We start from the raw sequence: 21,235 nt of genomic DNA, 5'->3' as shown, positions 1-21,235 counted from the left end.
CTTCTGGTCCCCCCCTGCCCCTGTTTCAGATACTGTGCCCTCCATTATTCTTTTATTTGCCCCCTTCATCGTGCACCTGCTGGTCCCCCCTTCCCCCGCCCCTGTATCAGATACTATGCCTATGCTCTCCATTATTCTTCTATTTGTCCGCCTTCACTTACCTTTTTATCGCCTTCTTTTCTTATTTTTTCTTCTTTTCTGTTTTCTTCCTCGCTTGCTTGTCCGTCACGTCGTGGCTCCTCCATGCTGCACGCATCACTGGAAATGCCGGAAATGCTAACGTCACGCCTGACATTCAGTGCGAGCACAGCACAGAGGAGGGTAACAGAGAGGGAGCCGGATCGCCAAGGCATGACCGCAAAAAGGTAAGAGTATTTTTGGGGGGGTTTTCAGAGCTTACTTCAGAGCCCTGCCCTAGGGGCCCCCAGGCAGTTGCCCAGCATCATCAATGGGAAAGATGGCCTTGTGTCCCAGGGTTTACAGATAAGCTCATCACCTGATTTTTATGGAGTTTGTGTTTCCCTAAACTGCTTGAACACTTAGCCTGCAGGGTCCAGACATTGCGGCTTTAAATTATGATTGAAGTAAGTCTCACCCATGTCACACTGCACTGCCGGACAGGACTCCAGCCGGAATCGCCGCCTGTCAGCCTGCGCTGCCATCGGACATCTCCCTCGTATTATTTCAGTTAAGTCTGCTCCTATTTCATTCGTCTTCTTATGCCATCGGGTTTTTTTTATGTAGGAATCCCAGTTGTCGGAATTGTGGTAATCGGTAACCTGATTACCATGGCTCTCCCCACAGTGCACATTCACAGTTTTACCAAATGTCCCATCACTCACATTCAAATCTTTTGAAGTACATACTGTTCCGATTTTTAACCCATTCTGTTCTTGTGACCTTTGCCCCCCCCCCCCCCCCCCCCACCTCCATGGACCACTCCAAGAATTTCTTGAACATTTCTCTGCATGGCTCCCTCACTTCTTATCCTCTGACATCCCCACCATCATCATGGGTGATTTTAACATCCTCATTGCTACTCCACGTTCCAAAGCTGCTTCAAAACTATTCTCTCTAACCTCCACGCTTGACATCTCCCAGTGAATTAAATCCGCCACTCATCAGGATGATCACGAGCTTGATCTTCTTTTCTCTACATTATTTTTAGTTTCTGATTCCCTTAACACTCCTTTATTCCTCTCAGATCATCATCTTATTAGCTCCTCACTCACCCCAAGTTCTATACCCTCCCTGCTGTTAAACTCTTCCAAGCCTCCACATATCCAGAGGAATATTAACTCTATTGATTTTCAAAAGTTTTCCACCTCTCTTCAACACTTTCTCTCCCCAATATCTACATTCTCTTCCTCTGATAGGGCAGTTCCTCATTTTCACCAAACCCTAGAAACTGCCCTTGATCAATTAGCTCCAGTGACTCTTCATATGTCGCGTAGACTTTGCTGTCAACCGCGGCACACTAAAGTAACACAAAATCTCTGAAAACTCTCTCACAAAGCAGAACGTCACTGGCGTAAATCTTGTGCCTCTAATGATTTCATCACATATAGTGCTATCTACCACTCCTATCAAAATGCTCTGGACACTGCAAAACAAACATACTTCCACTCTCTCATCTATGCTCAGGCTTTTAACCCCAACCTCCTTTTTAACACATTTAAATCTCTTCTAAACCATCCCACCCCAAACCCTCCAACTACCATCAGTGCCCAGGACCTTGCTTTCTATTTCAAGGACAAGATTGATAAGATCCGATGATAAGATTTTTTTAGACATGACGTCTTCCCTTGCCAAATAAATCTGCCACATATGATTTGAAGAGAGGCCAAGAACGGCCCGGGACCGTTATGGGGAGCGTCTGAAATAAGTATAAGACTAGAGGCCGTACATTCATCTTGATCACACTAACGCTTCCATACCAGGAGATAAAAAGTGTGGCCCATTTGATGAGGTTTTGTTTGATAGAGTCAATGAGGGGAGTGTAATTTGTGTGAAAGAGATGCTTATACTCCTTAGTGATGTGGACCCCCAGGTACCGTAGGGACTCTGGGCGCCGACTTTAATTCATTTTCTCATAATCTCCCGCATCCACTCTTGCAATTCGCTCCTTGGTCTTCCCAAAATCAGGCTCAAAGTCCTACAATCTATTTTGCATGCAGTGGCTAGATTGATTTTCCTTGCAAATTCTTCTTTCTCTGCTGAGCCACTCTGTCAGTCTCTACATTGGTTGTCTGCCTTTCAACGAATCCAATATAAAATTCTTCTACTACCATAAAAAGCCACCAACAAAATTTCACCGACATACATCTCCTCACTTGTCTCAAAATATCTCCCAACCCGACATCTCCATTCTGCACAAGATCTGTGTCTCTCTTCCACTCTCATCGCATCCTCCCATTCCCGGTACAGGACTTTTTTCAACCTGTACCCAATTTGGGGAATTCTCTCCCTTGCACAATAAGACTTTCCTCTAGTCTTCAAACCTTCAAGCATTCTCTGGAAACCCACCTCTTCCGACAAGCTTATAATATTCCTCAACCACCATCTTTATCTCCCTAGGTTACCTTATTGCAACTCTCTACACAGCTAACACAAGACAATAACCCTGTGACCAGCATTGCTGTGTGACTGATCATACAACTCACTCAATACTTTTTTTCTTTGTATTCTAGCTGAAAAATATGCAATATGATGTAGCACTTGCCATTGTGTATCAAACTCCCATTGTCCCATAGATTGTAAGTTTGCGAGCAGGGCCCTCTTACCTCTCTTTCTGTCTGTATTACCCAGTATTGTTTTATTACTGTTTGTTCCCAATTGTAAAAAGCTACGGAGTTTGCTGGCGCTATATAAATAAATGTTGATGATGATGATGTTTGTTGGAGTATAGAACATTGGCACATAACACAAAATTTGGAGACTCTAAAATTGATTATATTTAAATCAAAATCCCTGGTTTAAAGGACCATTTTAAATTTCTTCCTATGGCCTTCAGAACTGAACACAGTTCTGAAGGCCGTACCAATGACCTATACAGTGGTATTATTACTTCTTTCCTTTTGCTACTGATTCCTCTCCCTATGCAACCAAGCATCTGACTTGCCTTTCTCATTGCTTTGTTAAATGCAACATGACGGCATTGGTTTTTTTCTGTCCAAACAGTTCATATTAAATTGAGGACATGTCCCACTGATTTGCAATGGGTAAAGAGGAAACAATTCAGTTTAGTGACTGACTCTGCTAGTGTCCACAGAACCTCTAAAGGGCTACAAAATGACCACTAACTTGGTGGCAGGTATTGATGCTTTCAGTAGGATGGCTTTTGCTTCAAACAGAGAGATTGCAACACTTGAAAGAAAGACAGCCTTATGCTAATTTTGATGTTATGAGTTATTTAACGGTTAAATAAATCCAAACATCCACAAATATTGTGCAAAGCATCTGATGAGTCAGACCATGAAAATGTGGAATGAGTGGAATGGCAATGGTGCATTTGTTCACATACAAATATATATGTATGTTAGGGAATTTAGACTGTAATCTCCAATGGGGCAGGGACCGATGTGAATGAGTTCTCTGTACAGCGCTGCGGAATTAGTGGCGCTATATAAATAAATGATGATGATGATAATGTTTCACCTTGTTTGCTTCATAAATGATCTGCAAAGTGTTTATTCTTCCCACAATGGTATGTTTTAGTAGTTGGAAGCTGACACCCGGATGGATCAGGTGACCACAGTAGGTGCTTTCTGAGTTTGACAAAACAAACTAAAACTATGAATTCAAGTATAATTAGATGAAATCTCATATGATACTAATGTTAGGCATATAAATGTTGACATCATTTCACATCACATATGCTCAGATCCCAATAGGTTACCTGTTTGAGCCAACCTTTCCAGACTTTTCATAGAGCGGGTCCTCCCACGTGACTAGAACAGACTGCGAAGACAGGACTCTGACACTGACCTCCTTGAGTTCCATGAGGTAGTCATCCTCTGAAATAATACATTTCATGGTAAAAATACACAAAAGTAGATAGCATAATAAAGCCAACCACAATGTAATGTTTCTGTTAGGTTCCATAATGTACGTAGTGCTAATGATACAATACTAATTTTCTCTAAGGTTTCATTCAAACAAAAGGAAATATAATAAGCCAATGTATTTATTGGTAAGCATTATTAGTCATTACTTAGCATTTGCATCTGCTTGATTCTCTCATCCACAATACACTGTCAGTGTAGCAGGTTTCTGTTTGTTCCCTGTCGTGGCATGTGAGAACCATCTGTATCTCCTGTTTAGCCAACTGCTCCTGCCATTACAAAGTGCCAATGATCTATTATATACAGAGCACCTGTTGATTGTTACATAGAGCCGTTTTATTCAGGGTGTATTGGTCAAGTAGTGCGTCAGTATCTTGGCAGTTGCAAGACACTACAGAACTGACTCATAAAGGCACGGATTTCAAGACACACGCCCTGTTGAATTCATGTGCAGGGCTGCTGGGCTCTACTACACAGGATGATGCATGCCCGTGCATACCTGTCAGCTCCTGCAAAACCAGCAGGCAGGGTGGCATTACAGCCACCAGAACCCCAGGCTCTATACAGTGTTAAAAGATAGAAATTAAAAAAATGCGTTGGGTCTTCCTCTTCTAACAATATTAACCCTTGTGCTGCCAGTCTACTGCTAGTAGTTGCAAAATCAGGGGGAGGGGGGAAGGGGTGACCCTGAGTTTATGAAAAACAGCAGTAGGTACTCATTTGTAAGCTAAGAAGATTCTCAGGAAACCCTCCAGCTTATAAATAGACCTTGCACCTTTCAATATTTAATTCTCTGGTGCGTGTTCCTCCGTAGAGGAACAAAGATTACTTTGTGCTGTTTTTTTATTTTGCCAAGCACTAGCTAGAGGATTATTTGGGTTTCTTCAAGAAAGAAGAAAAGAAGATTTCCACTTCCTATGGAATATATTTTTGTTTTGTTTTTTTTAAATGAAAAACTACAGGACCTTGGATGTGATTTTTTTGGGACACCGACAGGACCTTGGAATGTTTTGATTTTTATTATGGATTCTAGATTAAAGATTAAAAGCTAACAAGACTGGATCCATTACAGATGAAGACAACATATAGTAAGTTTTTCTGGGATTTTATTATTTTTTACAAAATTATGTGGTTTAAACGAGGAGTGTGATTTATTTACATTTTAGTTTAGGCAATTTTTTTATTTTTATTAAAACATTGTGGTCTAAAAGAGGTATGTGTTTTAAATTCAGATTTTACTTTGTGGTACTACATGGCTCAGTGGGCCCTAGGTATCAAGGCATGCTGGCACTTGTGGTTTCCAAGTGCCAACATGCCCTGGCTGCCATGGGTATACTGGTGTTTGTAGTTCTACAAGCACCAGCATGCCCAGACTGTTAATGGCTGCCCGAGCTGGCTAGGAATTGTAGTTCCACAAACTAAAATAGTGTCTTAAACATTTTTTTCTTTTTTTTTACACTTTATTATCACACACCAATCCCCTAGTGGTGTGGGAGGAGCCATAGTGCTTTCAGCAAGGTGCTGGGTATCCCTGGGGGAGACAGCACATTTTTTTGCGGACCCCAACTCTCGAGGGGCTCCAGTCCTGTCCTGAACAGCCTGGGGCTGTGCGTCATTATGGCAAGGGGACCCCACGCTGCTGGTTCCCCTGCTATAGTGCCATAGTGCCACCACCCCCAGCTGGCTTGTCTAGTGCTCGTTATCATAAAATCGGGGGGACTCCCGGATTTTGCAACTGCCAGTACTAGGCTGGCAGCACAAAAGATAATATCGTTAGGAGGGAGGGACCCATGCAAATTCTTTCTTTTAACAGTATAGAGCCTACGGGTCCAGCAGGTGCAATGCCGCCGAGCCCACTGGCTGAACTTAGACTTACCCAAGAGCTGGTGTAAGAGATACATCAGTAAAACAAGTAACTTTTATGACCGTAAAGCTGGATAGGGCTGTGGCTGTATGCGTGTTTGGCATGCCCCTACTATAAATTGCCTACGGCAAAATGTCCCTTCCCCGCCAAGGACACTCCCTGAACATGGGCATTATAGTGCCTGTCCTTTGCATACACTGCCGCATGGGCAACAGGCCTGCATTCATGTATATGCCGGCTCTGGGCATGCATAGAGTGATTTTGCGTTTGAAACACTCAAAATTGGCAGATACGTGCCTTGATGAATCAGGCCCTACATGTTTTGTACAAAGGACATGGAGCCAACTGTTGTAACATTTGCCTTTTGCCCACACTAACGTCTTTAAGTGAACCAATGTTCTTGATCACGTTTAGAGTCTTGCCTTAAAAGATCAAAAGAGGACTCATTAAAAAGAAAAAACCCTGGAGATTTTGAAATCCCTGCAAAATCATAAAAACAGTGAGTTGTAAGTTAAGTTTAAGTGTGTGCTTATTAGGAATTGAGTCGCCTGCAAATCTTGACTGGATTGAAAATCTATCAAATTTCACTGGTTCAGCAACCCCAAACATGTTTGTGGTAAAAATGGACCTCAATTCAAACTTGCAGTTTCACATTCACCTCTAAATTTTTAGGTTTGCTGTTCAAGGTTCTCTTTACCCATTTTCATAAAATTAGAGATTTTTTTTCACAATACAAAATTTAAACACAATCAATATTATTTTGATTTTATTGCATGTAATATTTTTTTTAATCAAACTGCCAACACAACTGTGTTCATAGTCTGCGTTCGAGGATCGCGGTTTGTGTTCAAAGGTCACTGTTTGCAATAAAAAAAAAATCTCCAAGATTATTCAAATTTAACAGGAACTGTCAAATGTGTCAATCCTGTTCAACTTTGACAATTATTTAAACTGGTTTAAACAAATTCAGAAGTGTAAGTGAGAATATGAATTTTAGAACTGGTTTGCCCAATTGGTTCAACAATTGAATTGTGACTCTTTTGAACATCACTAATAAGGATACAGAATATTTCTGTACTTATTGTTATAAGACATTGAAAGGGGAGACCAGGTAAAATTAAAAATGCAAATCTGCAGCAATCATATCAGGCATTCATTTTCATTGGTCTATCTAGTACTAGACTAAACATAGCTTATTGTTGATCGTTTGCTATGGGTAACTGACTGGTAATTTATTACTAAAGGTTCAAACACAATTGTTGTTATTTGTAAAAAAAAATAAATGCTGGTTTCCTGTAAGAGGTCAACTGCACAAGAGAAAAACAAACTAATCAGACCATGGTGTTCTAAATATAACGGAAAATCAGTAATGTGCTTTGGGTATAATAGCCCATGGAGTAGTGCATTTTTAATCACATATGGCTATTTGTCTGCTGAGTACATACATTGGATCACATACCCAATTCCACTTTTTATGTTGGTCTGCAAGGATGATTTTATCACAAGTGTGTTCTCCATTACAGAATACAAACATCATCAAAAGTAAAATCTTCTTATGAAAATATTGCCTACTTGCACTCTTGGGCCAGCCTCTTAATTAATGTGTGTACTCTAATATTTTTTTATTTTTCTTACATTGATATTTGTGTGTCTAAAAAGTAACTTTCCCACAATTCTGCATGGCAATTGCAAAATGTGTTTTTACCAGGACCCCTGCAAGAGGTTGATGTGTTTCATGGTGATGCACCCACAGATCGTGACCCCCAGGATTGCACCACAAGGAAGCTGTTGATGTTGAGTGGATATGAAGACTGAAGAAGAATATGAGAAGACAGATGTGGTAGCAAATAAGCAAAGATGAAGAGAAGGTACGTTCTTATTGAGAACGGTGTAGGGAGCTGGTGAGAGGCAGCACTAAAAGCTACTTGTTACAGTGTGCCACTGATAGTATAGAACATCTCCAGATTAACAACACCTCCACATAACCAAATCAAAGTAGGTCATTTTGCAGTAGGAGAACTCAGCTGTGCACCTGAAAATGCAGTCACTACCGCTTGAAGCTCATTTCAGTGAAACCTCATCTTTGTATGAAGGAGGTACAAAAGATTCATAAGTGCATATAGGCAAATTTGACTAGGAACTTCCTGATCCACCCAGCTTCTCCCATCAGAATGGGCAAACTTTTGCAACCCCCACATATGTTATCAACTTGACGTACTAGGCCATGGCCTTCCCGTATAAAATATGCTGCCTTTTTTAGATTACCACACTCCCTACTCTAAATCCCAAGGCGTTCTGTGAGTATATATAAGTTTAGGCCCGTAGGCTTCAGTACTATTATACAGGTCAAAGGTGGCTTCCAACATCCAGAGTACGCATTATTCCTTATAAAACTCAAGCGTTCCTAATGAGCATTGAAGCGATTTCATAACACGCCACTTATAAGTTATGACATGAGCACTGATTGTTTTTTATTCAGATATTATTTACAGAAGTTTATACATCTCATAGCATTGTGCATTATTTACTATTCTTTTCATGAATACACATGTTGGGATGACATGTAAATGCTTTGGTCTACACAGCAGATCAGTTGAGAGAGGACAAGTAGATGTATTGTATTATAGTGTATGCAGTTTCACTAATACATGTTTTCATCACAAGCAGTCAACCATTATCATGTTATCCATTACTACTAAGAAACACAAAACAGATACAGATTTGTCAGTGAAGTACAGACATGCTCAAACTGTTTTACATTGGTGGGGAGGGGTAAGATGTTACAGCTGCCAAAATAAAATATGCTCAAATTTGTCATTTCATGTTTGACTAGATAATAGGACACATTACTGATTATACTTACCAATATTTAATTTACTTAAATTAGTTTTACATTATATTCAACTCTCTTAAATAAATTACATCCAAATGTGGAATGTCTAAGTTCTTATTGTAGATCCAATTTATTGTGTAAAATGTAAGATCATTAAGGATGTTTCTCAATATAATGTTGCCTTAAATCAATGGCAAGTTTGAATCATAACATTTTGCTATCATGTAATAAAACTAGATTGAAATATGTTGTTATTGAAATTCAAATGAATGTCCTTTAAGCTGAGGTCATCTGGGAGAGCTTCTTTGTAGCTATTGCACAGATCCTGAATGACGCAATAGTCCATTCAGTGTTCAATGTCGAATATAAAAAAAATGTAGACACTGCACTGCTATTTACCATTAGCCTGTCAACCTAGAAGTTGTAAGAAAAACTATTTCTTAAAAGAATGTCTGAGAATATATTGCCTGGAGTTCATCAGACATCAATACTCCCCTGCAGTGGGTGAGGATCAAGCAAACCAGGCAATTGAATGCAATTCTTGATAATGCTTAGCATTATAATTATAAGCATTAAAGCCATTTCCAGAGACATCAAACACAACATCTTAAAACAATATAAAACTGTAGTAAAGAGCAGAATGCTTAAGAAGGTAGGTTCTTCCATATATATTCCGCAAACAACATATAAGGTCTACTATATGATGAAAGAATATGTTGGTAGTTCATTGTTATCCAATATATTTATAAAGTGGAGTAGTTACATATCATAATAGGACTAAACGGTTACAGATCAGGTCGGGTTGTAGATATACTATTACATTCAGAACTGAACACATTAAGTTTCCTATCTGCTACATATTGCCTGCTTTCTCATGCCTTATCGATTCATTTACTAATAGACAATGCAAGAATAAAACTGTGGCCTCATACTTTTAGTATGCAGCCATCCTATAATGATATCATATGATAGAAGGGGTCCTGTTTAGCATCTTTGGCTTGAGCGTCACAACAATTTACCCATAACCAGACTTTGTGGTGCACAACCTGGTTGTACATAACTAATTGCCCTCTTCTTTTGTAATTCATAGGGTCTGCTTTAGTGGGAGAAACTTACAGTGAGATATGTAATTCTGTGACCTTACAAACCTGTGCCTGCAGCACTAGCCTTCACTGATAGCTCCATCAACCCGCTTAGCCTGTATTTAATAATACAGAATGCATTTTACCAACCTACAGTGAGTTTACCAAATTGGTTTATATTGTATACTTCACATAAAAACACAAGGTATAGCTACAAAACAGATGTGTTATTTATACTAAATAATCTGCCAAGTGTCTGTAATATGTGAGAACTACACATAAACAGGTCCTTTATTCTCTATATATTCATATTGTTTTTTAATCATACTTTTAGTATTTGCTGGGCAAGCTAAATTGTATGTTGTTTTCTTTATTTTCATTATGTAGGCTAAAGTTTAAATGTTTAAAGATGTACTGCACATGTCAATATTTGTTTGTAAAGATATATAACCCATGCATTTTAGGTGCACGGAGAGAACTATCTTAACATGGCATGGGATCTATATGCCATACTGTTCTGTAATGAATTTATCTTTGCCTTGTTTTCAATAAAGGAATCTCTGATCATTCAATGGTCTATAAAGCATTAAAAAAAAGTGTCTTATTCCACAAGTAAACACAGTTTTTTAAGGATTCTATTTAAAAAATGGTTCAACAGATAAATTTGAAAGTAATAATTTTAAAAACCACATTGGCTCACCAATCTCCCCATAGTTTTATTATTGCATGCATTGGGTATCAAATGAAATAGACTGAAAAATGCTACTAAAAAAAAAAGCAACGGACATCTTACACTCACATGTCAATCTGAACTTTCTTTCTAGTAATCCTTAACGCTTGAGTATTTTAACTCAGAGTGTTCTGTGTTTCATTATTTAGCCTTAGTGCTACTGTTTGGCCAGTTATCAAAGTAAGCAAGCTTCATACCTGGAATTTTAAGCTTTGTAACAGCTGGCCGATACACTGGCTGACTTTTGCCTTGGGGATTCATTGAATGCAATGAGACCACATGTACAGACTCAGATGCTGCAAGAAAAAAATAAAAGGATTTTAATGGCATAATTATAGCTGATATCAAGGCCAATAAAAGCAGCAGAACTAAACATCATAATATATCATTGCAATGGTGGCTACATATTATTTGCTTCCATCTGAGCCACCACCTTGAATATTTTATCACATATATTTTTATAGATGCAATGGTATCACTAATATGTAGCAGTTGCAAAACAACAATTTACAAGCAAATTGTTCAGCATCTGCCTTTAGTAAGTTATCTTATACTCTATTTCTTTATTTTATGCCTTTTTATGTTTGCTACATAAAAATCTATTAAAGCTAAAGCCAAAAGCATTGTAAATCAATATCAATATATCAGTAACTACACATAGAAATTTCTCACAGCGGGGATCGGGCAGAGTGAGTACTATGCTGGTTTTCGTAGCTTATCGTGCATGAAATCGCTCTGTTCATGCCCAGAAAGTGGGCACATGAATACATGCCCATGCAGATTTTCATGATTCTGTCATTCACACCAGCCTCTGCCTGGTGGGCCAGGATAGGGACATGTTAATGTAGTCAGAGCACAGTAAGGGCATGTTCGTGCAATTGCAAAAGAGTGCAGACCAGCTAAAAGACACAAATATACCCCTGAGAAAGTCAGGTGCAAATAGTGAATGACCATGACGACGGTCTCCTACATTAGCATATCGCTTGTAATTAGCTGTATGCAGGCATATAGTATTATTATTATTATTATTATTATTATTATTATTATTATTATTATTATATTTTATTTTATTTATAAAGTGCTGAAATACTATGCAGCACTATATATAGTTGATCTTGACATAAATTACATACATAAAACAAAGGTAAAGATGGCCCTGCCCATATTATGTTTTTGTTTATGTGTTTAAGCAATAGTTTTGTTTTTTTCATACTTGAGACAAATGGATAAACTATGGGCTCAAGTAGGACGTAAGTGTCTGTGTCGGGCACTTATGCTACTGGTGTCGATCTGCCGACCTGCACGGATCCTAAGAGTGCTCGGCATATGAAAGCATATACACTCTTTTTATGTCCTAATTTTTTGCATGTAAATTATGCAGTAAACTCCAACAGAGGAGCCAATATTTTTTATCATGTTTTCTTTGTTTATCCTTACTTGGGCTGCAGAGATCTTATAGACATTTGTTAGATTATCTTTTTCATCTTTACAGCTTCCCTTATGGTAATATATCTGCAGCTCTGAACATTGTCATATTTAGGTATTCAGGGTCTACAGTCAATCCAATTATAGGTCCCACTATTGCATCAAAATATGTTTCATGTTGTGCATTTATACATTTTACACCATATACACAATAATCTACAGTTTTTGCATGTGTGTTAAACGATTTTGTGATATTACTGTGCAATAATATCCCATGTCCAATGTATGGCTTGTATGAAACATGCCATAGGAGCCCTCTGCAGGGGCGATACTACCATTGGTGCATGGAGATAATGGGGCCCGCCGCAAGGGGAACTAGGGAGCTGTGGGCCCTGGTTCCCTCCTCCCAGCTTCTCTGCTCACTAGTTCTTCCTCTGAGTCTCTGGTAATTTCAGTGGTCATTTCAAGCTGGCTGTGTGACTGTTAGACCACTTTGTAATGGTATCACAACAACTGTGCAAAGGTCTTTAAAAATGATGTGACTTTTGCCTTATGATTTGTCACTGTGATTTTGACATAACTGTAACTACCATACACTTGGCTTTGGATTCCTCCATTCTATCTGGCAAGAATAAAACCCAGTGTAACTGTCACTCTTTCATTTGTGGCACATGCATCAAAGTAGACAACCCTTGTGTCCTAGTGTTTACAAGACACTTCCCATTTTTTCCACTGAAACATAAATTGACCTCTCTTTCACCTAGATTAACAAAATAAATGGGATTAGGTTCATGTAACTGTTTTACCTTATTTAGAACCTTAAAATTCATGTCACCTAAGTGCCTTAGCATTCATTTCAAAATGACAGGAGCCCTAAATAGAGCAGCGGCAACGACAACCGCTATTCCCTGTTTGAATCGGGTGAGCGGTATTCTACATAAGCAAAATAGAGGGCCTCATTTAGGGGGAATTAAATTCTTAGCAAAGCAAATATCAGCAGTGTTTTAGTACCCTAACATCCTGCAGAGACTCATCACGCGAGACTCCGACGGGACTTCGCTCAGAATTGAATTTTCCATTTAGAGTTAGGAATAAATCCAAATAAAAGATGCAATTTTGGCAAAGCCATTTTGTACTCCAGGGGGAAGATGATAAACATTTCAGAGTTGGAGACAGATTTAGAGTTGGGGTAAAGCATCTTAGCTCAACAATTGCAGTGTTCATATGATTTTTTTTTAAAAAATAAAAAAATTAAGTATTTGTGCATAAGTATATAAGTAGCCTTCAATTACAATTTGAACCCTTTAGCTGGATTTGCTCCTGACTCTAAATGAAGTCCATAGAGGATAGGACCCTGTGAATATTAGGCAATCAACAGCACCAAGGAAAATACTTCAAGACATTTAACATTATATTTTTTGTTTTCACTGGAAATAATCTTTACGTAATTGCATTTTAACATACCTCTGTGTTTATTTTCCTCATTTCGAACAATGGGTTTCAGTGGAGCATAGTTAACCCTCCTTGTACTCTCTCCTGGATTGGAAGGATTACCCCGAAATCTGCGTACACTTCTCGTTCCAGCTAACTGGGGTACATGTGACCTGTCATCTGAGGAGCGAGCTCGCACCCGAAATGTTCTGCTTGGGGCCTTCTTTTCTTAAAAAATACAAGACAAAAATAAATGAAACTTGGATCAAACAATATCAAGCATCATTCATATATAACCTATTTATATGCATTGGTCATGTTACTACATCATTTAAGCAGCCATACCTAACATAGGGCTTGTATAGAAAAAAGGTGTGCAATACTTGCATCAGGTTAATATATGTTCATATTGAAAATATATACAGTATATATATCAACATAAGCATATTTCAGCTTCCATATGTGTCTGTGTACTGCAAAACTCAAGTTGGATCTTCTTGTGAATAAAAACAATAGCATTTTGCTGCTTAACACTTTACTGAATATTGAATTTGATAGTTATAAAGAAATTATATCATAATACATGTGAGTATATTGTATTACCTCCAATTGCATTTTTTCTTCATAAGCTAAAATACCCACACTACACTCCAGGCCCAGAAAATAAGAGGAGTCCATTATCAGTATACTTTATTTTTGCTGGTCCCTATTAACAAACACTTCTATAAAATTCCTTTACAATTTCCATTATGCTGTTGGTTTGTAATGATGCATCTATTTGTACTATAAATTGTTCCTCAATTATATATCAGCTTGCATTCATTATAGGACAAAAGGCTAGATTTACTAAGCTGCGGGTTTGAAAAAGTGGGGATGTTGCCTATAGCAACCAATCAGATTTTAGCTTTCATTTATTCAGTACCTTCTACAAAATGACAGCTAGAATCAGATTGGTTACTATAGGTAACATTCCCACTTTTTCAAACCTGCAGCTTAGTAAATCTAGCCCTAGATGTTATTATGGAATGAGAATTTTTCTTTTGCTGTTTAAGGGCAGCGATGCCCCCAGTGGTCAGTAAATTCTTCCAACTCTTGTGGTCAAGTCAGGAAAAGTCATCAAATCTGTGATCAGAGAAAATGAGATGATCACACGGATCCAAAATCCTCACGATAGTTGTCAGGTCAGCATTTTAAAAATAAGCCTCGAGTTGGATATGTCTAACAAATAATGTTTTCTGCCAATATGAAAAATTAATGTTTTCTTTGCTGCCTCAGAAGAAATGAAAATACCACATTTATAATACTTCTGAAGCGGGTTTATCCCTCAAACATCTGAAATAAATACAAAGGCATAGTTGAATCATATCCTTTGTCCATGTTTATTCTACCATTTCTTGGTAAGAGGAGACAATATGAAGCACTAAGCTACCAACCACACAGATATAATATATAAGGATTTGAGAGTAAGTCTTAATATGTCTCTTTGTCCAGTACAATCTGAACCCCGAGCTACATTCTTTCACAGATGGTTAAACCCAGTTTATATGGTTGGTTGGATAAAATTCACAGAGCCTGTGATTCTTAGCATTTTAAGATGCAGTTCAGGTGAAAACATCATAGAAGATTTATGAGAATAGAATACGTTTCCAAGATTTTCCAAGAAAGACCCCAAATCAAATATTTATTTTACCTGAATTTATTTTAAGCACTATGGAAGAGAAGGTTGAAATCCAGGAATGGTATAGGGGTTGTGAAATGAAAATACAAAACACATTTCTCTTTTTACACGGTTGGAGAGTGAAGCAAAAAATAGAAGTGTTTCTTTTTGTTATATATTAATAATCTATTTTATTTTCAGAAAAAATAGACATGGGGGGATATGGAATTTGGGGAGAGGGATAGAACTGTATCTACTGGCACAAGAAAGAAAGATTGCTTTACCAATTGGAGTGCAAATAAAAACAACACTCGACTCATTAAACATTTTCATGCATTTTCTGCTATCTGTGACATAGTATTGCACCTTAGAATGTGCACTGAATGCTAATCCTTCTGTCAAATTATGACTTTTGTTTCATGACATATATCACACATACAATTCGTTGCTGCTCTTTACTCACCTTATACGCAACGGTGTAAGGGATTGACAGGTCATGGCTAACAGTGGCTGCATACATCATTTCATTCAACAATGAGATATGAGAAAGCACAGAATGCAACGCTCACATATTTTTACAGGCCAGATATGCCCAGGTTTCTGGTGAGTGAGAGTTTACTAAGATGAGTGAGAGAATATAACACTAATTACTTAATGAGGTTATAATGATGTAGACCCTCACGGGTGTTGTTTTTCGTAGTAGTGTAAATGTGTACTGTCCACTTTGGCAGCTTTATTACTTGGACTCTCATTGTTTAGCCATTGGCACTTCTCTACCATGTCCCTTGCACTCCATAGATTGACACAATAGGTTAACTTTTGTTTTACGCACAAGTCACGAGTCTCTTGTCCTTATTTGTAGGGTTAGATCTCAGTTGCAAGAAAGGGAATAATGTCAGTAAAACAATGGTGGTTCTGAAAATGTTGAGAAAACACAAAAAAATGGCAAATGATTTAAGAAGAATGTAAGGGGGAGAGAGGGAGGGAAGGTGAAGATATGTGAGTAAGTGGGGGACTAAGAAGGAGAGCCCTGATTTGGGGATACGGGAAGTCTGAAGAGTACAATAGCATTAATGCATTGTCTATACTATAAGAATCTTAGTGAAATCTTCTGTAAGTAGTGTTATGACAGAAGGTCTGACAGTTCTTGGGTTGAGGTAATCTGTTAGAGAGGTCTATTAATACCATGGGCACCACATTGTGAGAATTAATTGTATTTATTACTGAGGTAGGCTGTAATGTTTTCAACTGCAGGCAGGTGCAAGAATTTGCAGATGAGCAAGGGATGGAGCATCTGGGCACTTCCAATGGATGGTTACCAAGCATTTGGCAGCTTTGATAATTTGGACCGCAAATTTGTTGCTTGTCCACAGGGAGGCATAGGAGGAAGGAGGTAGATATTATGTTGTCTGGTAGGACACAGGTACCACCTATAATGTACTTTGTATTTATTTTCCTTGATAATGAGTAGATACTGAAGATGTTGAGACTCTTACCCCTATAGTGGACCAGATCCCATTGAAGCTCAAATTTTGGAGTGGGGGGTTGTTTTGCAGCTAACAGAAAATTGTAGAGATTAGACATCATGCCCTTTGTTATGGGTCTACAGTAGAATAATGACTCAAATTGGGTCAAGTTGCCTGTGGTAGTTGGTCTTATTGTGGATGTAATTAAATTCCCCAGCTGCAGTTTTAAAAAAGGACTTCCTCCGCAAATGAAAAGTTATGTTGTAGATCACTTAATGAGATACAAGAGCCAGTCTCCAAAATATCCGCTATTGAGATGGCACCTCTGTCAAGTCTGGAAGTAGAGCGAATGAAAATGGAATCCCCGCGCTTCCCCAATAAGAATGTAAAATGCAGCCACAAAGGGAATAGTGATATGAAGGCGAGTCCTCTTCTCCAAATAATATTAAATACCAAAAAAAACAAATAATCCCAGGCGCAAAAGTGAGTATGATCAATATAGAACAGATGATAATAAACATAGACATTTATTAAAACATGCCCAAAGGGCTAAAATAGAGAACAATAACAAGGTCCGGACCTTTAAATATATGGATATTATTATTATTATTATTATCATTTATTTGTTAGGCGCCACAAGGTTTCCGCAGCGCCGCAATAGCGCCGGATACAATTAAATAAATCCACATGATTTACCCATAGATTGTAAGCTTGCAAGCAGGGCCTTCTCACCTCTTTGTCTGTTTTACCCAGTTTGTTTATTAGTTTACTATGTTTGTCCCCAATTGTAAAGCGCTACAGAATATGTTGGCACTATATAAATAAATGATGATGATGATGATGATGAGTCACTGACTACAATAATGAATAATGAATAATGACAAATAGCCAAATAAAAAATATATATAATATGAAATAAACAGAGCAAACCAATTCACAAAGGGCTAGACTGAAACAAATCTGCAAAGGGAAAAGGTTGATGTCACAATGTATTGCTGTATCTACAAGTTTAAAAACGTCTGCAAGGCACAAAACAAACAAATCCATGGTCCGGGCATAACCCAGCAGTGTCATATAACAGTGTCCAGGAGGTAGATAATTTAGGCTGACATAGACTCACAGTTAGTAGAGATCCAAGGATTCATAAGCGCACTGTAAGGTCCTTGAGCAATATCTAAAGTATATCCTGATGGTATTTAATCCCCCTATATGTGGAGATACTGAAATGAAGTGGCCATTATTAACACTGCATTTGCAACAGACTGAGCCAGTTGATTACCAGCGAAATCACTGGTAACTTGGAAGACCAGGTTAATGGGCGTAATGGATGGAGCCCGCCCTCTCTCGTCAGCCATAAACCCCAGGACCCTTTTCTGCCTTTTCAACAGGCCTGTAACCCTTCAGCAGCTCACAGAAATTTTCATGGGGTTTTAAAACAAGTAGGTTAGGGACCTTGGTGATATATACCTGCCTTCATGCATTAATCCTGTTACCTTGTCACAGTAATTACAAGAATGTTGAGAGGTATTTTAGTGAATTATTTGTCCTAAGAACATGTGTGCATCCTACATTGCAAAGTTAGTATTAGCACTGACTTCCTTTATCCTTTTTGCCCAACCACCTCATTAGATCAGTATTGCCATAGTATAGGACTTTTCTGACATTTTTATCCTTGGATTCAAATTAAGCAACTCGGGAAGCAAGTAGATTATGGGAGTGTCCTGTTTGAGCTTCACTTACACTGTATACAATGTAAACCAGAGGCAGTCAGAGTACTTAAGAGGTTCCTATTATTAGCTTATTCTGGTTTACCTCACCTCTGGACAGAGTAACCGTTCAGCCTGCCTGAGAAGCTCAGTGGCAATTCGCAGAGGAAAGGAACATCTCGGAGTTTGAATAGTTACCTTTCCTTTGACCGTGCGCAATACATTTGCTTACAAATGGGCAATCATGGATTTATCATGTATAGTTCATTGAAACCATTAGTGCATATATTAGCTAGTTAATTATATAATAATTTATATAAGAAGTCTGCAAATGGCCTGGATGAGAGGTGGCCAGAAAAGGCAGATGACTCTATTGTAACAAAAATTGGCATCACATGTCCAGCATTGAGTTCAATGATTGTTTCTTGTTTCTGAGTGTCAGCAGCAGAACTGTGACTTCATTGAGAAGTCTGCACCTCACCATTGTCAGCAAACAAGAAACACTGAATTTTCTTAGCTTCTTAGATTAATTTAAGCCAACGAACAGCAGGATACAATTTTAAGCCCTCAAGTAGGAATACAGGAATGTGTGCAATTTGACATATTGGCCTGGGGAGCCAAATACCTTGTCTCTGCACTGGTTTGCCGGTATCAATATACCTTGAGCATAATTTCTGATACATATTGCTGGACACAATAAACTTCTGTATAAGTGGGACAGAAAGTGCACAATATCCCAATTATTTTTAGATCTACTGAATAGGAAACAATTTAGTTTATTACAATCTAAAGATTCTGATCTCCAAAGCAAAGTGATCTTATTTTTGGTGGCTGCCAAAGTTTTAATGTTCCTTTGCAGTAAATTCCAGTGCAGTTTTGAAATAAGAACTTTATACCTAAGAAATCTAAGAGTATATACTATATTACTCTAAACTAGGCAAACTTTTTCTATCAGTGTGCAAAAAAAAAAAAAAAGATCTTTTCAAGCCCAGGGGGTAAATGTATCAATCTGCGGGTTCTTCAACACACGCGTGTTCAGCCTCTTCCGCGATTAAATTTCAAGCGGCGCTGCATTGTAAAGGGTTAACTTCCCTTTACAATGCAGCGCCGCTTGAAATTTAATCGCGGAAGAGGCTGAACACGCGGGTGTTGAAGAACCCGCAGATTGATACATTTACCCCCAGGTGTGTCAGTTGTAGTAATATTGCAAAAAAAAAAAAAAAACAACAGATGTGTTCCCAGTTTCTATTGTGCTACATGGATGTGCCCCCAGTTTAAATTAAATCTCATAGATGTGTCTCCAGTTTATATTAAACCTTATAGATGTGGCCCCAGTTTATATTAAACCTTATAGATGTGTTCCCAGTTTATATTGTGCCACATAAATGTGTCCCTGGGTTCTATTGTGTCACAAAGATGTGTCCCCAGTTTATATTGTGCCACATAGATGTGTCCCCTAGTTTATATTGTGTCACAAAGATGTGTCCCCAGTTTATATTAAATCTCATAGATGTGTCCCCAGTTTATATTATGCCACATAGATGTGCCCCCAATTTATATTAAACCTTATAGATGTGTCCCCAATTTATATTAAACCTTATAGATGTGTCCCCAGTTTATAGTAAACCTTATAGATGTGTCCCCAGTTTATATTAAACCTCATAGATGTGTCCCCAGTTTATATTAAACCTCATAGCTGTGTCCACAGTTTATATTGTGCTACATAGATGTGATCCCAGATTATATTGTGTCACAAAGTTGTGCCCCCAGATCATATTAAGTTTCATACGTACCTTCTGGAGTCTCAGCACGCACATCATTCATTCTACATGGGAACCTTGGAGCTCATTCACTAAAGCAGCTAAAAATGACCAAAATGCAGCTGCTGCGCATGTGCACCATCTCTGTTTCAGCAATCTTTGGCTGCTTTAGTAAGGCATTAGGAAAAGGTCCATGTTTCCATCCCCTGCTCTAAACCATTGTCTCTCTACCTGGATATACTGATTTATTGAGATATAACAAAATGTAATCTTTAAGCACACAAAGAGAAGGACATATATAACACTTAGAATACATACATAATAATCAGATTCCCAAAAAAGTGTAATGTTCAAATCTACAAAACCATGTGTTTCCTATCATCCCACTGCTTGAGTCCCTCACAAATAGCACAGTTAGATTTTAATAATATTAATCATCCAATACATTCCAGTACAGCATGCATTGTAATAAAATGCATATTGCGCTCAATAAAACGCCTTCCTCACCTGAAATGTCAAGAATATGTATAATATGATGATTCCCAGAAGGAGATGGGAGATGTGATCATGATGATATTGTGAAAATGTGATATTGCCCATCAACCAACATTTTTCATCTCCCGTCGCAGTTATTTCAACTTTGCAGTAGTCATCCCATATTTTAAAGATTCTTCTCTGGAAATGTTTTTTTTATTATTATTTAAACAAACACCTAAAGGCATTGTTTTCTGTATACTGAAAGCAATGCTCAATATATTTATGGTATGTGACCCAAAAGTTTAAAGTGCACAAGAATATCTGTTACTTACAGAATAAATTCTCACCCAAAGAGATTAACATCAAAGTGATTTACAGCACACAGGGGAGGGTGAGGCTTATCATGAAAGCCAATGAATGTGAGCCCAATGTCAAAATAATTAATTTGGTTATTAAATTGTGCCTCCAAATGCCTAGAAGACTGCCAAAATCTACAGATGAGAAGTTCCCACATGTAGCATGCTTCTCTTAGCACTTTGCCAACTGCTGTGTCAGTCAGGAAGTCACTTACCCAACTTACATTGCAAGTCTTCTCCACTTCTCATAAACTATTACCTGTAAGAAGTCCATTAACATAAGTGAAATTTTTTTACCCAGAGATTTCCACAGTGTAACTGACTATTTGGAGGGACTAATATCAAAACGATAAAATATCCCTGTTAGGGACATTGGTTTATCAA

General features: G+C 38.1%; 1 protein-coding gene across 1 annotated transcript in view; it reads right to left on the bottom strand.

Moving 5' to 3' along the window:
- Positions 1–21,235, bottom strand: part of FNDC1 (fibronectin type III domain containing 1) — a 134,761-nt gene that overhangs the window by 69,721 nt on the left and 43,805 nt on the right. The window contains exons 2-4 of the mRNA XM_075203560.1: positions 13,463–13,657; positions 10,771–10,869; positions 3,899–4,016 (exon numbers count right to left, since the gene is read on the bottom strand). Coding sequence (XP_075059661.1) covers positions 3,899–4,016; positions 10,771–10,869; positions 13,463–13,657 — 412 coding nt within the window. The remainder of the gene's footprint in view (positions 1–3,898; positions 4,017–10,770; positions 10,870–13,462; positions 13,658–21,235) is intronic.

This window comes from Mixophyes fleayi, chromosome 3 (assembly GCF_038048845.1).
Source record: "Mixophyes fleayi isolate aMixFle1 chromosome 3, aMixFle1.hap1, whole genome shotgun sequence".
Lineage (NCBI taxonomy): Eukaryota > Metazoa > Chordata > Amphibia > Anura > Limnodynastidae > Mixophyes > Mixophyes fleayi.
This window is presented reverse-complemented; position numbering and strand designations above follow the sequence as displayed.